The sequence below is a fragment of the Gopherus flavomarginatus genome, chromosome 1, assembly GCF_025201925.1.
Source record: "Gopherus flavomarginatus isolate rGopFla2 chromosome 1, rGopFla2.mat.asm, whole genome shotgun sequence".
NCBI lineage: Eukaryota > Metazoa > Chordata > Testudines > Testudinidae > Gopherus > Gopherus flavomarginatus.
The window spans coordinates 333,321,662-333,336,388 of NC_066617.1; the positions used below are offsets into that span (position 1 = coordinate 333,321,662).

Genomic DNA, 14,727 nt, shown 5'->3' on the forward strand with positions numbered 1-14,727 from the left:
CGTAACAGGTTTTAAGAGTGTGATGGGGCACATAAACCCTACACTGAGACAGAAGGGGTTGAGGAGCAGTTCCGGGCCCAGATGACTCCACCCCTCTGCACATACAGAGCTTGCTCCAGTTGGAGGAGGATCTTAAATGGGAAACAGACAATTTGGAATGGGGGTGGGGGAAATAACCTTTTTGGACATAGAAAAGCCTATGATGTGTTATGGAGAGTACGACTACTTCATAAAGTAGGCTCCATGGATATTATAGGAAGAATGTATATATGGGTAAGGGACTTCAGCAAATCAACTAGTCTGAATAGGGAAAGCTTTTTCCAACACATACACAACTGCAAAAGGAACTCCACAGAGGAGTGTAATTATAGCCCAACCCTATTTAACATCATGATAAATAACCTCCCCAAGGAGACGAGTACAGGAATAGCGATCACATTATTTGTTGCTGTCTTGTGTCATACGGACAAAAAGTAGAAACTTTTATTCTTTTGGCAGCACTTTCAATTATGCATTTAAGGGAAGTGCAGAATAGGGAAACAGGCGGGCCTTCAAATTCTCCATAGACTAAACCAGGGCCACCTGGGGGGCAGGGGCAAGTGGGACAATTTGCCCCAGGCCTCGCAGGAGCGCCCCTGAGAGTTTTTTGGAGCCCCACGAGAGTTTTTCACTCGCTCTGGGGGCCCCAGAAAACTCTCGTGGGGCCCAGGCCCCCAGAACTTCTTCCGCCCCGGGTCTTCGGCGGCGGGGGGGGGGGGTGTCCTTCTGCCCTGGGGTAGAAGGACCCCCTGCTGCCGAATTACCACCGAAGACCCGGCACTTCGGTGGCGGGTCCCGCTTCAGTGGTAATTTGGCAGCGAGGGGCCCCCCACCGCGGGTCTTTGGGGCACTTTGGCGGTGGGTCCTGGAGCGGAAGGATGCCCTTGCACAGAATTACCGCCAAAGTCGGGGGCCCCCTGCCGCCAAAGACCCCAGGCCCTCTGTATCCTCTGGGCGGCCCTGGACTAAACTAAGGGAATGATGTTCACAACAAGGAAAATCCAAACAGATGTAAAGTTGTAGCTATATGACTGCCTCTCATGGACCATACTGAAAATATTAAAGTACAAAGGTAGAGCTAAGTTACTTAAAAGTATCTCTGGAACATACTGGGGAGTGGATATGAAAAAAGTGGTAATGCTATACAGAACAGGAATTAGGCCACTTATTGAGTATGGATGCCAAGACTTTAGGTCAGCAGTGAACACAAATCTGAGAAAACTAGGCTACATCCAAGTACAGCCATTGCATATTGCATGTGGTGCCTTCATTCTTATGCCAGTGAAGTGCCTATCACTCTTAGAATGAAGTTCTTAGACTTAACCTTTTGGGCCAAAGTACTAGGCAACACTCAGCGAATATATAATGATTATTTGGAATTAAGTGGAGGCTAAGTAGGGCAAAAATTCAAAGTTTCCCATGTAAACAGAGTACAGAGTGGATAAAGAATCTTAAATGGGGAAAAAAAGGACTAAAAGAGATCAAAATCTACAGTTATTGGGAAAATTCTCTATCATTGGAAAACCATTTCCCCGAGGTAGGCATGAAATAATATAATCAAATAAATAAAAGGAGAAGAATGATAAATATACAAGATATAAGAAATCAATATATTTGTGATAAGTGGGGACACTATGGCCATATATATATATACAGATGACTCAAAAGATGAAGGAACAGTGGGAAGAGTGGAAACAGCCTTCTGCGTGTCCTCACCCAGATTCAAGCAAGTTCTAAGGCTAACTTTGTATCCATTTTTACGGTTTAGCTAACGGATTATGCTAGCATTAAACTGGGCTTTAGATGTGTGGTCAGCTGCCATGGCCATCTTCTCCGATTCCTTCTCACGATAGCAGGCAATTTACAATGGAAAGTGTGACATCAGAAATGATATTCTGAATGCAATATTACTGCTAACAACCAAACTGGTGCAACTGGATATAACCATAGTAATAGCATGGATTCTGGTGCCTGTAGGGATGTAAAAGACTGGAAGACAAACAGACAAAAGGGCTATTAATTATGAACAAACTGATCAAGGAATCTCCTTAAGAAAACTGAAATTTAGACACCTAATGAAAAATGAGTAAAAGAAGGAATGTCAAGAACTGTGAGCAAACTAAACGAAGGGGAGAAAATTCCAAATAGTATGCCAAACAGTTGACAATGTTGATATAATCTAAGATCCTGAAAGGAAGAATGAAGTGGTTCTTTTCAGAATTCTAACAGGGCATCGTAGGTTAAGCAGTAATTTATTTCTAATTAACAAGAATAAAGATAAATGCATAACAGGTCCAGGAAACAATAGATCATATTCTTTGGGATTGTAAAGACTGTACCAGTGAAAGGGGGTGTTTATACAGAAAACTCAGAGGCCTTAAATAACCAAATTTTCCTTGAAACAACTATCAAGGATACAAGGAAAATGGGGCCCAATAAAAAACGCTCTTCTGCAATTCTTTAAGAATACTGGGAAAGGTGCAAGATTCTAAGCCAAGAACAAGGTATGAAGAAGAAGGGGGGAGACCTACCTTGGGAACTCCTAAGTAAGAATGCAGCAGCAGTCCTGGCTGCAAGAGTAGTTCTGCTAGCAGCAGTTACCTCAGGCCCTAAAGGAAGAGCTAGCCATTCCCTAAGAGTAGAGAACCTTTTGCTCTAGCTTCTGGAGGGTCATTTAATGAGGCATTTGCCCACACCTTGGACTGGGGAAGCAAGAGGTAGGAAGTGGCTCCAGGATGCAGTCCTGAAATGGGTATATGCTATCACTGCCTCTCATAGGGATCCTAGGTCAGAGCCTGGTGGAGAGAGAGGGCTTGGCTCTCCTACCAACTGCCCTGTGTATGTAGGGGCATAAACCCCTTCATCTCCCCCAACCTTGGAGAAGAGGAGAGTACAGAGATATTGTAAGCCTTGAGTCAAGACTGCTCCACCCACAGGAGTCAGTAGGTGGGCTGAAGACTCTTTCTTTTCTGGGGGTATTGGACTGTTATCTATTTTGTTGGACGCTGCTACCCTGAAAGGAAGTGAATGCAACTGGTGATCCAGCCGGAAAGCGTAGTTGCTGCCTAACAAAAGGTGGACCACTTAGCATTAGAACAATTGCTGGAGAGGGACATTGGAAACGGAGCAGAGCTGGCACCCAGTGGTATAACCACTAGACAGCACCACCTGTACATGTAATCCCCATCACACAAGGTACGTCTACAATGCAATATAAAACCTGTTGTACCTAGTCTCAGAGCCCAGATCAACTGACTTGGGCTAGTGGGACTCAGGCTGTGGGGTTAAAAATAGCAGTGTAGACGTTTGAGCTCAGCCTGAAACTCAGGCTCTGAAAGCCCGCTTCCTTGAGGGATCTCACAGTCCAGGCTCTAGCCCAAGCCCAAACATCTTATCTGCAATTTTTAGCCCCACAGTCTGAGCCCAAGTCAGCTAACTCAGGCCAGCAGCAGCTGTGCCCCAGGTCTTTTATTGCAGTATAGACATACCCAAAGAGGCAATGCTTTTAGGATTGCTGGAGAAGAACTAGAGGGTCAGGAAGGGCAAGCATGCTGCATTACTCACAAAGTCTGTAATGGTTGGGTAGATTCTTAAAAATAACTGACAGGAAAAGACATTTTACCAACTCTGAAGTGACAGGACTGGCAAATAATTGGCTCCAAGTAGGGTCCTTGACGTGACACAATGGGGCAAATTCATTCTGGTTTATATTCAAATAATTGATCTCATTTGTGTTACACTCACATTGGCTTCAGTAGTTGCAGGAAAGATTAATTAGCCTCATTGTGTCTGGGAGCCTACTTTCAGTCAGTTATGTTAGTCAAAAAACTAGTAGAATGACCTTTTCTTTTATTTATATTTAGTAATCCGATTGCAAACAGGAATGACAAGCATCTGGCACTATGGGATGGATTTATTAAATACAATGAAATAAATGACAAAAGCAAGCTCATACCTTGAATCCATCTGACATGCTGAAGTGTGCAGATATTCGAAAGGGAAACTCACACGATTCCTGGGAACACTGCAATTCAATAACTACAACTTGTTTGCCTTTCTCAGTACTAATCTGAAAAAAAAACAAACAACACAACCCTTTTATTTCAATACATGTCCCATTCATACTGTTGTTAATGTTTTCTTCAACTGTTTGTTGTCATAACATATACTTCCCCACGTCCCCCACATTGTATAGGAAACTATCATGATGTACTGCTGTGAAAGCATTAGTGGAATGTACAGCAATTATTTATTATTTTCATTACCACAGCACCCAGAAGCTCCAGTCAGTATCAGAGATTCACTGTGCTGGACAATGTACAATTTCTTCTATATTTTCAGATCTGAAAGTCTTCTCCATTTTGAAATGAAAACTTACTGTATTTAAATTACATTTCATGTATTTATATAAAATCTTTGTTAACTGTATAAACTGCCAGAAGAATATACACATTACTGTCCTTTGTTACCTTAGGGATGCTATAGTGATAAAAATTAGAGTTTTGTTTCAAATAAAGTTAGGCTGCACTGAAAGATGCACTACTTTAAATTTGTTTGTCAACAGTGTTCTTCATTTTTGTGACCCTGATGGCATAATAATTGATAAGATTAAAGCAAAATATTAAAATAATGCATACAGAACTGCAAACCATTTATTGATCCTACTGCATTCTACTAACATAAGAGATGTCAGTAAAGATTCTTACTTTTTCCAGGACATCATATTTTGCAACTTCAAAATCTTGTGGAAAATAAGGAATATCGTGATCATTTTCTGTATAAAATCTGAAATCAGAATAATTGAAATTCTCTTAAATATTTTAAAATAAATCTTAGAAATTAGTAATTTTACAAGGCTGCAGCATCACACTAAGTGCAGGGCCTACCTTTATACAATATAAGCGTATTTTCCCACAGCCCAGAAAAACCAAAAACTTATTCTGAACAAGTAAAAATCAGTGCGACACAAGCTTCTGACATGCACATAACATGTCATGGATACTTTGACTGATCAGTGCGTCCAAGCTGAAGCTGAACATGGAGACTAGCTTTCAACTTTATTCATCTTGCAAAAAACTTTGGGCAACCAAATGAACAAATGTGATTTACCTGCCTGGCCCACTAATAAGCTAAATCCCTTATCTAGTTTTGCCCATCCAGTTGCATTTTAGCAATCCTAAATATCAGTGGAAGATTAAGTCCCACCCTGTCCTTAGACTTTAAATATATGTCCTAATATTAAAGTCATGCCCTTCAACATCAAGTATTTTAAGCAAATAAGTATAATTTGTAACTGATTTCATTCCTAGAAAATTAACATCTATTCTACCACTGACAGCTTTTAATGCCAGTGAAACATGTATTTTATTAATAAGTTTTTAAAATGTGAGTGTTTGAGTTGTTTCTTCTTATGCAACTTGCTCTCTCCTTAATTACAGTAACAATCAGCCCTTTGCTCTCAACTGGCATAGGAGTAACTTCAATACACGTGATATTCAGCTGTGCTGGGGGGTTTATAGTAGCTGCAGGTGCTCTGCACTTCTGAAAATCAGATTCATTGAGTGTTCTGTGGCAGAAGGACCAGACAGAAATGTAAACAAAAATCTATTTGTTTTAGCAGAGAAATTCTGTAGCCGGAGAAATTGCTATAGTGAACAAAACTCTAGTTTAAAACAGCTTGGCCTTTTAAAATCATAATCAATTATTTTACATGATATCATAATAATTATAATATATTTTATATATATATATACACACATATATTTTATAATATTATTTTTTTTAAACACAGAGCTTGAGCCCACAGTCTTTTCTGCCTATTTAATTCCCAATAAGATCAATGGAAGTTTTGCATGTATCAGGGATGCAGGCTTGAGTTATACACCTCTACCCCGATATAACATGAACCAATACAACACAAATTTGGATATAACGCGGTAAAGCAGCGCTACTGGGGGGGGTTGGGCTGCAAGCTCCAGCAGATCAAAGCAAGTTCGATATAACGTGGTTTCATCTATAACACGGTAAGATTTTTTGGCTCCTGAGGACAGTGTTATATCGGGGTAGAAGTGTATGTGTCTATTTAAGCAATACAAAAGCTAAGAAAGTCAAAGTTAAAGGTGATCTGAAAATGGGGGAAAACCTTTTTTTTTTTTTTGCTTTCTTAAGATGCTTTAAAAACAAAAAAAAGAAAAAAAGGCCTGGAGGTTCTCTTTCATACAAGTGCTTTGGGGGGCTTTTAATTGGAAATCTCCAGTTTGAATTGCCTGTTTTTGATGGAGGACTCTCTGGACTGCTTGAGAACTAGCAGATTAGGATGTCACAGGAGATTAAAATCTGACAAAATGGAAGGGGAATGGGAGAAAAAGCTCTGTTTATGAAAGATTCAATATCCTTGCCTCTTTAACTGAAAGCTCATACAGTTCTCTAGGCCTCTAGCAACATTAAGGAAGACAACCTTTACCACTCCTGATATTACAAAGCTTAAAAAAAAAAAAAGTTAAGAAAAAGCACAAGGATTTTTATTCCATTCGCCTTTGTAGGTCACCTTTCAGATAACTGTTTCACAGTCAGCTCATTCTGTTGTGTGATGATCCTACAAAATTAAATGGAATGCAAGATCCTCATCAGTTTCAAAACTGTCACATAGAAGACTATCGTCTGTAACCTGAGTGAAACAGCGATGCAGTATCATTCAGCATTAAGAATGTCCTGCTTTTTGTTAAGACAGTGCTTTAAAGATATTTAATGTCAAGATCTGTTTTTTGCATATCTTTAGTTCATTTTTTTCTTTTTTTTGAAAGAAAAAAGAATGAAGTCTTCATTAGAAATGTGAGATGCAGTATTGTTACCCAACACCTCATGAAAGCACCTTCATAGCTGTTATGGTCTGGAGTACTTAGCAACTTAAATAGGAGGATTACATTGTATGATAAAGATACTTGTAAAACTTGTTTTACAAATTAAAAAAGGGTGTGTCTCCATGATGGAGCTATAAGCTATATGATGGTGTGATTTCTAAGCGCATTAACATGTTGAGTATTAACTGGTCCATGTATACTGATGGCATTAAAGGTTCCCTAGTTCACTTTAACATATTACTGTTTCAAACAGCACTACCTTAAAGCACACGATCAGGGCCTATCAGACCAATTAATGCTCAACATGTTAATACACTCTATAAATCACAAACTTATACAACACATCACACTGCTGCGTGGAAAAGCCTAGTGCAGGGCACAACCAAATTAAACTACATTTTTAGCAACAGCGAGGTCTAGAGAATTGAGCTGGGAGCCAAAACCTTCTGAGTTCTGATCCCAGCTCTGTCTCTCAGTTCTCCAGGGGCAGTTCCAGGCCCCAGCATGCCAAGCGCATGCTTGGGGCGGCAAGCCGCGGAATGCGCTTTGCTGGCGCTGCGAGGGCGGCAGGCAGGCTGCCTCCGGCAGCTTGCCTGCAGAGGATCTGCTAGTCCCGCGGCTTTGGAGGACCTCCCGCAGGCATGCCTGCAGGGGGTCCGTGGTCCCGCGGCTTCGGAGGACCTCCCGCAGGTACACCTGCGGGAGATCCTCCAAAGCCGCGGGACCAGCGGACCCTCCACAGGCAAACAGCCAGAGGCAGCCTGCCTGCCGTGCTTGGGGCAGCAAAATCCCTAGAGCCGCCCCTGCAGTTCTCAGTATGTTCTTGGAGAAGGTACTTGTGGACAGCCCTGCACTGGTATGCGAGACAAAAGAGAAGACACAAGGCAATTTCCCCTCTCTTCTGTGACACTACAAAAGAACCAGAGGCAATCAGAACAGCAGTAGTGGCAGAACTGCTTGGCTTTCTGAAAGTGGACAGGGAGGGAGAAGGTGACTACCCTGTGCTGGCCACCAAAGCACAAGAGGAATCCCACATTGTACCTTGTAAGAGGTTGGTAGAGCACCAGTGTGCATGCCCAGGGGAATTCTAATGGAAACATCCAGAATTCCTCCAGGAAATCCTGTTACTATGGGCCCCCACAACAACTTCCCTTCAAATGCAGCTAGTGACTCAGGGTAACAACATAGACCCTCAGCATCAGTTTATACTTCTGTAAAATGAGGATAATATTTATTCACCTACCTCATCATTGACATGTTTGTAAAGTCAGTGGGAGGTTTTGCTACTAACTTCACTGGGGGCAGGCTCAGATCAAATCCGTGATTATTATTAATTATTGTTATTATTTTTAATGTATCTTTTCTAAAACTCCCAAGATCCTAGGCTGCATTACAGAATAATAAATAAAATTTCTATGTCATTACTTAACCCAGAGGCAAGTTAGAGCTTTTACGAGTGGAAAGAAAAAGCACTCAAAAACATTAGGGTTTTAGAAATGGTTAAGTCTTTGGGGCTGGTGGCAGGGTTTTCAAAAGTAAATGTAAATTTCACACACATATATCTCAAAAACATTAGCCAACATGAAAAAACAATTATATCTGAAGTTGCAACGCGCTAATACTTCATGCATATGCTGAGCTGGAACAAAAGTCAAATCAAATCTCAGAACTAGGATTCAAAAGCAAAAATGGTTTCTTTATTAAAACAAGATATGAAAGCTTTATCTATGGTCATGCATACACACAATACAGAAAACAGAGAAAGGTTCAGGATTTTTTTAAAAGATACTGTTGTCAAGATAGCATCCAACCTGTAGAAGTCACCAGAGTAACTCTGTGGGGACTACAGGAGCTGGGGCACGGTTTTGTTCTTTTCCTTTTTAAAATATTGCAAGGAACATACGCGACAGGTATCCCTTGAATGATTCATTACTACTTCGAGCTCTCAAAAATTAGAAGAGCAACCTCTGTTTATCCCCAAATAGGACTCACCTAAGAATACAATAAGCAAATATTTCACATCATGTGAGACACTTTGTCTAGGGACCACAGATCAGCCAAAGTGGAGCATTCTTCTCCCCAACTATAGAAACTAAAATGGCTAAAATGAGAGTATTGTTAATCACATAGGCAAGTATCTCAAATTTGTAAATGGATAAACCTCTTTCTTTTTCCACAACCTAGCTAATAAATTAGCAAAGGTCACATCCATCTCTCCTATGCAGAGTGTTTTCACCCCAAACTGACTATAAACTATACACTGTGCTTTTTGTAAATCAAATATACTGTGAATAATTTGTCCTTCACATCAAATTAGCACCTGCACAGCAGTTTGCATTGTGAGTCAGATATATATCCTTCCATATGTGAAAAATGCCTCTTGTTCTATTATAAATCCTAAATAATGTGAAATACTTATGTATAATCAAATAATGTATGGAGTATGTCCTCCAAACTTAGAAGATTGTAAAGATTTTGTTGTTTTTCATTGTAAATAATTGTTACACTCTAGAATAGGAATCGTCTGGCCTATGGAAGGAGAAATGTTAAAAGACATAAACCAGGGTATAACTTTGGGATATGAAGAGAAATTGCTTAGATTGGGGGAATCCCAATTGATAGTAGGGCCAAAATCCTTGAAATCAAAGGTGGATTAAAATTTATTGGGGCCCTGGACACAAAGAACATTGCCCCCCTACACAACCCATGAGATTTTAACTCCTTTGTAAGTCCAGTCAAATTGGCGTAAGAGAGATTGAAAGGAGTTGTTTTAAGCAACTGCTTTTAATATTGTAAACTTGTCCCTTTTGCACCAATCGTGCCAGAGAGAAGTAACCACACTCTTTAAAATGCCTTATAGACAAGTGCACCCTTGGACTTGTGATAAATATATTAGGTACTAACTGATTAAGAATTGCTGATCCGTAAGTAAATGTAATGAGAAATCTTGGTAATTTGCATTGTTCTCTGACATAACTACTGAGCCTCAACTCTGGTCTGTGATAATTGCTTGTAAGATCATATTGTGTTGCAGTACACACACTTGGCTCTGTCTACATTTGCGTGGGGAACTGTTGGTTATTTATGTTAACGTAGTTCTGGTGAATTAATAAATTGTTGGTTGGTTAAGAATAAGCAAGTGAGCAGTACTTCTCAAATCAGGATAAGCTGAAAGTTGACCTGAAAAGAACCTAGTGTTAAACTAATAAGATAACATTCTCTGGACTCAATAAAAAGGGTTTATCCTACTGGATTCTATTACATATTGGGTTAAACATAGTTTGCTAGATTTCAACTTTAAAAATCTAACAGGCATGCTGGCAAATTCATAAACTGATCCCCGTTCACACTTAATATCAAAATATATTTTTTCTTTTATGATGGGCAGAGGGATTACCTGATGCTCTCCATATTGGGCCCAACGGAGCTCTCACTGACTTCCAAGGGAGTGGGATCAGGGTCACAGTTTTCATTCTTCTCAGTGGCATCCTGTTTCTCCTTAATGTCATGTTCAGAAGAGGAGTGGTTTTTCTCACCTATTATCGTATTATCAAAATACGTTACTTGGCATAATTCCTTGTATCTGGTTTACTTATGTTTAACACATTAATAGCTCAAAAATCAATAATGCGACAGTATTTGCAAAGTGCTTTATATGTTCAAAGAACTGTATGGATGCTAAATAATTAATCATCAAAATATTCCTATCAGGTAGCTAAGGTAAACAGTAGCAGGTTACAAATAGAGAAAGTGAGACAATGAGGTAACATTATTTGGCCAATGTCCAACAGTGAGTCACTGGTAGAGCAGAGATTAGAACTCGGGCTCCTGATTCCTAACCCTACGTTTATTTTTCAAGACCACACTGATCCATAATATTAATTTATCCATGAGATACTAAATTCTGTATTACAAGGAGTTCAGAAAAATATAACAACATCTTTACTACAAACTTACGGAGGAGGTGAACAACACATAAAACTCATAGATGACACTTCATTAGCAGACACTGCTATCACCAAAAAGCAAAAAGAAATAAAAGTTACTTAGAAGTGTTAAAAAAAAACAGGGGGAGGGGCATGAAATAATGAACAGGTTTCAGACTGAAAAAAAAATTAAGACAATGTATGAGGGGACTAATAACCTAAAACAGATTATTTGGTCTATTTTCAAATTCTTGGGCAGTCTCTCATAGTGTCACTACAGATCTTTTTTGCTTGTATTTTTCTTTCTGAGTAAAATTGAAATCTGTGTATCTTAATTATAGTATGTTCAAACCCTTCCTCCACACTCATTGCTTTTAATTTCATACTGCTACTATTACATCCTGTTCTCTAGATTTCATAATTCCTCACAGTTTGTTGTCTCAGAAACTAACACTCATCTTTGTAGCATTCTGTTAACCCAATATATACTGCTGACTCAAACTAAAGCTTCTAGCTAACTACAAGTGATATTTTTTCAGTGTATTCAAAAAGACTGCCATGATTGGATTTATTATTTTACCCATAGTCTTGATCCAGGACCTGATCCAAAGCCCGTTAAAATCAATGGGAAAGACTCCAATATGGTGCGGTTCATTAGTCCAGCCTTTTTTTCTGCATCTTCTATCTAAATTACTTTTTCACAAACAACTATTTTTGCTAATTCATTTGAAATTAGTTCTAAATTAAATCTTCCTCTCCAAAGATACCAGCCCATAAAAAACTTCACTAAATACACTTACCATAAAGGCTTGGCTTTTGATCAGAACTACCTTCCAATGATTTACTAGACTCATAGCCATCAATCTGTAAAAGTTTTCCTTCTTCAGCCGATTTCCATACAAAATCAACACTTAAAATGGGGAGTCGATACTTCTCAATAGTTTTCAGATGATAAGAGCTGAGTACAGCAACATTATCCACAATGACATGTGTACACTAAAAATGAGATTAAAAATCACAGCTATTATGCAGATGCAAAAATAGGTAACTACTGCAGTTCATTAGTTTGTTTACTCAATACTAATTTCCTATTAGTAAACAACATAGTGAATGCCAGTGAAAACGAGGTAGATTCTGAGGCTAAAACAGAGAAAGAACAAGTTAAAAATTAATTAGACAAGTTACATATATTCAAGTCACCAGAGCCTGATGAAATACATCATAGAATATTCAAGGAGCTAATGGAGGAGATATCTGAGACATTAGTGATTATCTTTGAAAACTAATGGCAGATGGAAGAGATTCCAGAGGACTGGAAGAGGGCAAACATAATATCAATCTATAAAAAGGGGAATAAGGATAACCTGGAGAATTACAGACCAGATAGCTTAACTTCAGTACCCAGAAAGATAATGGAATGAATAATCAAGCAATCAATTCACAAACATCTAGAAGATAGTAAGGCGATAAGTAAGAGTCAACGAGGATTTGTCAAGAACAAATTGTGTCAAATCAACATAAAAGCTTTGACAGGGTAGCAAGCCTTGTGGATGGGGGGAAGCAGTAGATGTGGCATATCTTCACTTTAGTAAGGCTTTTGATACGGTCTCACATGACCTTCTCATAAACAAACTAGTGGAATATAGCTTAGATCAGTGGTGGGCAACTTGTAGCCCATGCCGCTTCCCGCAGCTCCCATTGGCTGGGAATGGTGAACCACGGTCACTGGGAGCTGCAGGTGGCTGTGTCTGCAGATGGTCAATATAAACAAACTATCTCGCAGATCACCAGTGTATTACCCTGACAGGCAGCGTGCAGCCTGCAGGCCACAGATTGCCCATCACTGGCCTAGATGGAGCTACTATATGGTGAGTGTATAAGTGGTTGGAAAACCATTCCCAGAAAGTAGTTATTAGTGGTTCACAGTCAAGCTGGAAGGGCATATCGAGTAGGGTCCTGCAAGAATCAGTCCTGAGCCTAGTTCTGTTAAATATATTCATAAATGATTTAGACAATGGAATAGAGAATATGATTATACAGTTTGCAGATGATACCAAGCTGGAAGGGGCTGCAAGTGCTTTGAGAGGATAGGACTAAAACTGAAAATGATCTGGACAAATTTGAGAAATGGTCTGAAGTGAACAGAATGAAATTCAGTAAGGAGAAATGCAAAGTACTCCACTTAGGAACAATCAATTGAACACATATAAAATGAGAAATGAGTACTGTGAAAAGGGATCTGGGAATCTCAATGGATCACAAGCTAAATATAAGTCAAGAGGGCAACGCAGTTGCAAAAAAAGCAAACATCATTCTGGGGGTATATTAGCAGAAGTGCTGTAAGCAAGATATGAGAAATAATTCTTACACTCTAGTCTGCGCTAATAATGCCTCTCCTGGAGTATTGCGTCTAGTTCTGATGCCACATTACAGAAAGGATGTGGACAAACTGAAGAAAGTCCGAAAGAGAGCAACAAAAATGATAAAGGTCTAGAAAACATGGCCCATGAGGAAAGACTGAAAAAATTGGGTTTGTTTAGTCTGGAAAAGAGAAGACTGGCGGGGGGGGGCGGGAAAGAGACACGATAACAGTTTTCAAGTACATAAAATGTTGTTACAATGAGGAGGGTGAAAAATTGTTCTCATTAACCTCTGAGGATAGGACAAGAAGCAATGGACTTAAATTGCAACAAGGGAGGTTTAGGTTGGACATTAGAAAAAACTTTCTGTCAGGGTAGTTAAGGACTGGAACAAATTGCCTAGGGAGGTTGTGAAATTTCCATTATTGGAGATTTTTAAGAACAGGTTAGATAAACACCTGTCAGGAATGGTCTCGTTATTACAGAGTCCTGCCTTGTGTGCAGGGGACTTGACTAGAGGCCCTCTCACAGTCCCTTCCAGTCCTATGCTTTTATGGTGTCCCAAGAAAGAGGAGTGCTAGGCAGAGATAAGCTCCACCTAACGGAGAGAGGGAAGAGCATCTTCGCAAGCAGCTTGGCTAACCTAGTGAGGAGGGCTTTAAACTAAGTTCACCGAGGAAAAGAGACCAAAGCCCTGAGGTAAGTGGGATACCGGGAGGAATCACGAGCAGGAGAGTGCAAGAGGGGAGAATTCATGCCTCATACTGAGAAGGCAGGACGATCACTGAGTTATCTTAAGTGCCTATACACAAATGCAAGAAGCCTGGGAAACAAGCAAGGAGAAGAGGAGGTTACTCACCGTGTGCAGTGACTGACGTTCTTCGAGATGAGTGTCCCTGTGGGTGCTCCACTCTAGGTGTCGGTGTGCCCCTGCACCTTTGATCGGAGATTTCTGCAGCAGTACTCATACTGGCCACACATGCTCAGAGCCTGGCCCCCACTCTGAGTATACCTCTAGTGAGCATGCGCAGCCGGTTCCCTCAGTTCCTTCTCTACAACGGAGGCTACTCCAACTCCGAAGTAGAGGGGAGGAGGGTGGGTAGTGGAGCACCCACAGGGACACTCATCTCGAAGAACATCAGTTACTGCACAAGCTAAGTAACCTCCTCTTCTTCTTCTTCGAGAGATGTCCCTGTGGGTGCTCCACTATAGGTGACTTCGAAGCAATGTATCTCAAGGAGGTAGGGACTTTGGATCTGGCAGGAATGCAGTAGATAATACTGCCCTGCCTAATCGAGTGTTAGAGAGAGGGCCCTGAGTAAGGGCATAGTGTTTGACAAATGTGTGCTCGGAGGACCAAGTGGCTGCTCTACAAATGTCAGTCAATGGTACTTTACGTAAGAAGGCTACAGAGGTAGATACAGATCTAGTGGAATGTGTTCTGTTCAGTGCTGGAGGTGCAACATTTTTTATCTGATAGCAGAGTCGTATGCAATCGGAGATCCAGTTCGAAAGTCTCTGGATAGAGATAGGCATGCCTTT

At 40.2% G+C, this 14,727-nt stretch overlaps 1 protein-coding gene across 4 annotated transcripts in view; it reads right to left on the minus strand.

Moving 5' to 3' along the window:
• The window catches only part of PARP4 (poly(ADP-ribose) polymerase family member 4), a 106,175-nt gene that overhangs the window by 78,750 nt on the left and 12,698 nt on the right, over positions 1-14,727 (minus strand). For all 4 annotated transcript variants that reach the window (XM_050927667.1, XM_050927680.1, XM_050927662.1 and 1 more), the window contains 4 exons: positions 11,626-11,821; positions 10,297-10,435; positions 4,746-4,824; positions 3,995-4,108 (listed from right to left, as the gene is read on the minus strand). In XM_050927667.1, the coding sequence (XP_050783624.1) occupies positions 3,995-4,108; positions 4,746-4,824; positions 10,297-10,435; positions 11,626-11,821 (528 nt within the window). The remainder of the gene's footprint in view (positions 1-3,994; positions 4,109-4,745; positions 4,825-10,296; positions 10,436-11,625; positions 11,822-14,727) is intronic.